Here is a 5,000-nt window from a genome sequence, read left to right as displayed (position 1 = left end):
AGCACAACTCCATACACGTCCCATTCACTGTAGCTCATGAGTTAGCTTTAGCCTCGGTTAGCACAACTCCATACACGTCCCATTCACTGTAGCTCATGAGTTAGCTTTAGCCTCGGTTAGCACAACTCCATATACGTCCCATTCACTGTAGCTCATGAGTTAGCTTTAGCCTTGTTAACACCAGGGCCAGCAAACTACTGGAACAAATGGGTCAGGGGAGGTTGGTGGAGGTCGAAATCGGAGGACAGGCTCATTGTAATACATGGACCCGTGTTGATACCATTCCCTAACGTACACTGCAGTAAGATAACACCAGGGTGTCACAAGCAAAACCGGACCAATGAAGATGTATCACCCTGTCTTGGGACACCATCTGCCCCCCCCCCCACTCCCCGGGATAGACCTCGGGCTTGTTTGCTGCTTCGCCTGACGGTGCAAAAGTCACTGTTCCATGTTGCCTGTGATTAGCTGTCACAGGTTGGGAATTAGACATCCAGAGAGAGAGAGAGAGAGAGAGAGAGAGAGAGAGAGAGAGAGCACACAGCACCTCCTCCACACACACCCTGGCCAGGCAGGGCCGCAGCAGGGACACGGTACCTCTGGGTGACTTCAGACGTGGCCGACTCCCTCTCCCTCTCCCTCCTCTTTCTCTCCACAAAGCCCCGGAAAGCCCTGCCAGGGATGTGGTGGTGGCACAGTATGAAAGGATGAGAAGGTAGAGCACTGGCTTAGCAGGATGGGACAGAGGAGTGCGGAGCACGGAGGAGGACGGGGTGGTGGGGGGGCGGGTAGGGGCGGGTAGGGGCGGCGGGGGGGGGTTTAGCCGGCTCTGGCGGGTGCAGAGGCTGCGATGGACTATAGGTTTTTGGGCGGATATCAGAGATTAGCATAGAGGCTTCAGAATGAGGGTTTTTGGATGCTAGGTCTGGGTTTGGGTTAATTCAGGGGGTGGTAGTCAGACAAAAGGGTCAGGCCAGGGTTGAGTTGGAGGCTGGACCATCCGGGTTAGTGGTAGTGTTATATCATGGTCCAGGACGAGGGAGAAGGCAGCTCCCAGCAGCCTGGTGGCTGGGTTTGGATTAGGGGTAAGCGTGTGTGTCAGACTGCAGATGCTACAGGGTCTCCTTGCACGGTGTGAATTAGAGCAGGGGTTTTCTGCAGAGGCAGGGCTCTTGGGCGAGCATCGCATCACACAGGGATCATGTTCCGCAGCTTGGTTTGGGGTCGGCAGTGGGCTTGGTTGCTTGGTTGCGGTGGATTAGTGATGTAAAGTAGGCTTGTTTGGTTGGTTTTAGGTTTCAGCAGTATGTCTGGGTTTTATCCACACGCAAACACAGACACAGACACAGACACACACACACACACACACACACACACACACACACACACACACACACACACACACACACACACACACACACACACACACACACACACTTTTTCCGCAATACCAGTATGTGCTTCCTGGTTCACTCAAGCTACAATCGAGTCATTTACCGCTGTAAGTTCAAACACTCAACCAGAGGTAGGGAGGGGTGAGGGTTAAGGGTCAGGGCGGGGGAGGGGGGGAGGGTGGTGGGGGGTAAGCTGGATTTAACAGGACTTAGGGGAGGTCAAATAGATGATACTCACGATATCCTGCATCCGAGAAGGACAGGGCATGAAAGAGAAGGAGAAGGAAATAAACAAGGTCACAACCACAAACTGACTGTATGTGTGTGTGTGTGTGTGTGTGTGTGTGTGTGTGTGTGTGTGTGTCTGTGTGTGTGTGTGTGTGTGTGCGCGCACCTGTGTATGTGTGCATACAAAACAGAGGGTACAGCATCATGTCAGTGATGTGAAAAAAAAAAGAGAGAGAAGAGAGCAGAGAGAGAAGAGAGGGGGACTGGGGGGACAAAGGGGAGAGAGGGCAGCCTTTGGACAGTGAGTCGATGTGACATGTCAGTGTGCCCCCAGGGAGGAAGGTGTTAGCAGCCGGCGCAACTGCAGAAACGTCTGTCCCTGAGGTCACACTGACTCTCTGACTGACCGTCACCAGACCACTGGACCTCACCGTCTGACCACCGGACACGGTGGCTAGCTGGCAGGCTTCATGTCGCTGTCTTTTTTGGGATTCAGTGTGTGTGTGCTTTATGTTGTCTATATTGTGTGTGTGTGTGTGTGTGTGTGTGTGTGTGTGTGTGTGTGTGTGTGTGTGTGTGTGTGTGTGTGAGTATCTTTTTGGTATTCAGTGTGTGTGCTCTATGTGTGTATACTGTGTGTGTGTGTGTGTGTGTGTGTGTGTGTGTGTGTGTGTGTGTGTGTGTGTGTGTGTGTGTGTGTGTGTGTGTGTGTGTGTCTGTTGGGTACTCACGCCTGCATGGTAGTCGTGGCGGTCTGAAAGCTGAACATATTTTCTTTCGGAAACCAGTTGTTGTCCTCTGAGGGGAGAGAGAAGGAGCGGAGGTCACAACAGCAGCCACAGACCAGCCTGTGTATACAGTCTGTGTAAAGGTCAATGAAGTGACGCTATATGGAACCACAGCCAGCAACACACACCACTCCACAGAGGGAGAGAGAGAGGGAGACACAGGGAGAGACAGCAGAGGAGAGACTTAGAGAGACGGAGAGTCAGAAATACAGACCACGTCACAATCCAACAGAGCCCTTTAACATCAACCCCTTCCCCCACCACCCCCTCCACCACCACCTCCACCACCCCCCCCCACCTCCACCACCACCCCCACCCCCACCTCCACCTCCACCACCACCACCAGCACCACCATCACCACCAGCTGCACCATCACCTCCACCACCACCACCATCATAACCTCTACCACCACCACCACCTTCACCACCACCACCACCACCACCACCACCACAACCACCACCACACCCACCACCACCACCACCACTACCACTACCACCGCCTCCACCACCACCACCACCACCTCTACCACCACCACCACCACCACCACCACCACCACCACCGCCTCCACCTCCACCACCACCACCACCACCACCACCACCTCCACCACCACCATCATCACCTCCACACCCACCACCACCACCACCATCACCACCACCTCCACCTCCACCGCCACCATCATAACCTCTACCACCACCACCACCTCCACACCCACCACCACCACCATCAACACCACCACCACCTCCACCACCGCCTCCACCACCACCACCACCACCATCATCATAACCTCTACCGTCACCACCACCTCACCACCACCACCAACACCACCACCACCACCACAAGCATCACCACCACCTCCACCATCACCTCCACCACCACCACCACCACCACCACCACCTCCATCACCACCACCACCACCTCCACCACCATCATCACCGCCACCACCACCACCACCATCAACACCACCTCCATCACCACCACCACCACCACCACCACCTCCACCACCAACCACCATCACCACCACCATCACCACCACCACTACCACCACCATCAACACCACCACCACCGCCTCCACCACCACCATCATTATAACCTCCACCACCACCACCTCCACCACCACCTCCACACCACCACCACCACCTCCACCACAAGCATCACCACCACCACCTCCATCACCTCCACCACCACCACCATCAACACCACCTCCACCTCCACCACCACCAACCACCACCATCACCACCACCACCATCATCATAACCTCCACCACCACCACCACCACAAGCATCACCACCACCTCCACCACCTCCACCTCCACCTCCACCACCATCATAACCTCTACCACCACCACCACCACCACCATCACCTCCATCATAACCTCTACCACCACCACCACCACCACCACCACCACCTCCACCATCACCACCACCATCACCACCACCACCACCACCACCACCACAAGCATCACCACCACCACTACCACCACCACCACCTCCACCACCACCACCACCCACCCAACCCCTCCCCCCTCTTTGGATTTCAGCGCCTCTCCCCCTCTCTCTCCCCCTGTCTCACCTCTCTCCAGCCCAGTCATGCGGTCCACACTCCACATCCTCTCTAGCCGCCTGTGCTGCTTGCCTGCCTCTCGGTTGGAGCTCTCCAGGTCCAGAGAGCCCTGACTGCGTGACGGGGCCCCGCCGCAGGTGGAGTCGCAGGCCAGGCTGCAGTCCTCCCGCGAGCCCCCCTTGCCCCCCTCGCCCCCCTCTCCCAAGCTCCGGATGTTGTGAGCGCTGACGGAGCTCTGCATGGGCGACTGGGACAGGTGGTGGTGTCCATGGTGATGCCCCCCCCCGCCGCCGCTAACCGTCAGAGTGTGGTTCCCGCCACCGCTGCTGCCGGCGTTCCCGCTGCTGCCGCTGGCGTTCCCGCTGCTGCCGCTGGCGTTCCCGCTGCTGCCGCTGGGGCCGTGGTGGTTCCCGCCCCCGCTGTGGTGATGGTTGCCGTGGTGATGGTTGCCGCCCCCGTGGTGGTGGCGGAGGTGGGGCTGGGTGGGGGAGGAGGAGGAGTTGGAGGAAGGGGAGGCGGAGGGCTGGACCAGGTGGGGGTCCCTGGACGACAACGACGATGACGACGACGGTGCCCCCCCCTTCAGGACGTCCAGCTCCAGGCTCTCCTTGCTGCCCCGGCCGCCTCCCAGCATGCCGTGCTCTCCAGTGATGGTGTAGACGCGCGCGGGCTGCAGGGCGCACTCCACGCACTTCTGTTGGTCCTCCTCGGCCGAGAAGCTGCGCTCCAGGGACAGGCGGGTCTTGCAGGCGGAGGTGGTGGTGATGGTGGGGGGGGGCAGCAGGCCCAGCGGGGGCTTCACCAGGATGGGCTCGGTGGTGGCGGGAGGGCCCCTGGAGGAGTACGGATGCAGGTTGTTGTTGTTCTTTGGACAGTTGCCTTTAGGGGAGTTGGTGTCAGGCCCGACGAGTATGTCTGACAGGAGGTGGGCTGGAGGGAGAGGAGGAGAGGGATGGAGGGAGAGAGAGAGGGAGGGAGAGAGAGAGAGAGAGAGAGAGAGAGAGAGTGGTTACAGAACGAGAGGAAGAGG

At 58.2% G+C, this 5,000-nt stretch overlaps 1 protein-coding gene across 1 annotated transcript in view; it reads right to left on the bottom strand.

Annotated features, from left to right (window-relative positions):
* nsmfa (NMDA receptor synaptonuclear signaling and neuronal migration factor a) overlaps positions 1–5,000 on the bottom strand; it is a gene marked incomplete at its 5' end in the record, with an annotated part of 24,259 nt that overhangs the window by 11,007 nt on the left and 8,252 nt on the right. The window contains 3 exons of the mRNA XM_083670885.1: positions 598–672; positions 2,354–2,420; positions 3,980–4,900. Coding sequence (XP_083527011.1) covers positions 598–672; positions 2,354–2,420; positions 3,980–4,900 — 1,063 coding nt within the window. The remainder of the gene's footprint in view (positions 1–597; positions 673–2,353; positions 2,421–3,979; positions 4,901–5,000) is intronic.

The sequence above is a fragment of the Argentina silus genome (genome assembly GCF_951799395.1).
Source record: "Argentina silus genome assembly, chromosome: 5".
Classification (NCBI taxonomy): Eukaryota; Metazoa; Chordata; class Actinopteri; order Argentiniformes; family Argentinidae; genus Argentina; species Argentina silus.
Note: the sequence above shows the minus strand (reverse complement) of the source record. Positions and strands in the feature narration are given on the sequence as shown.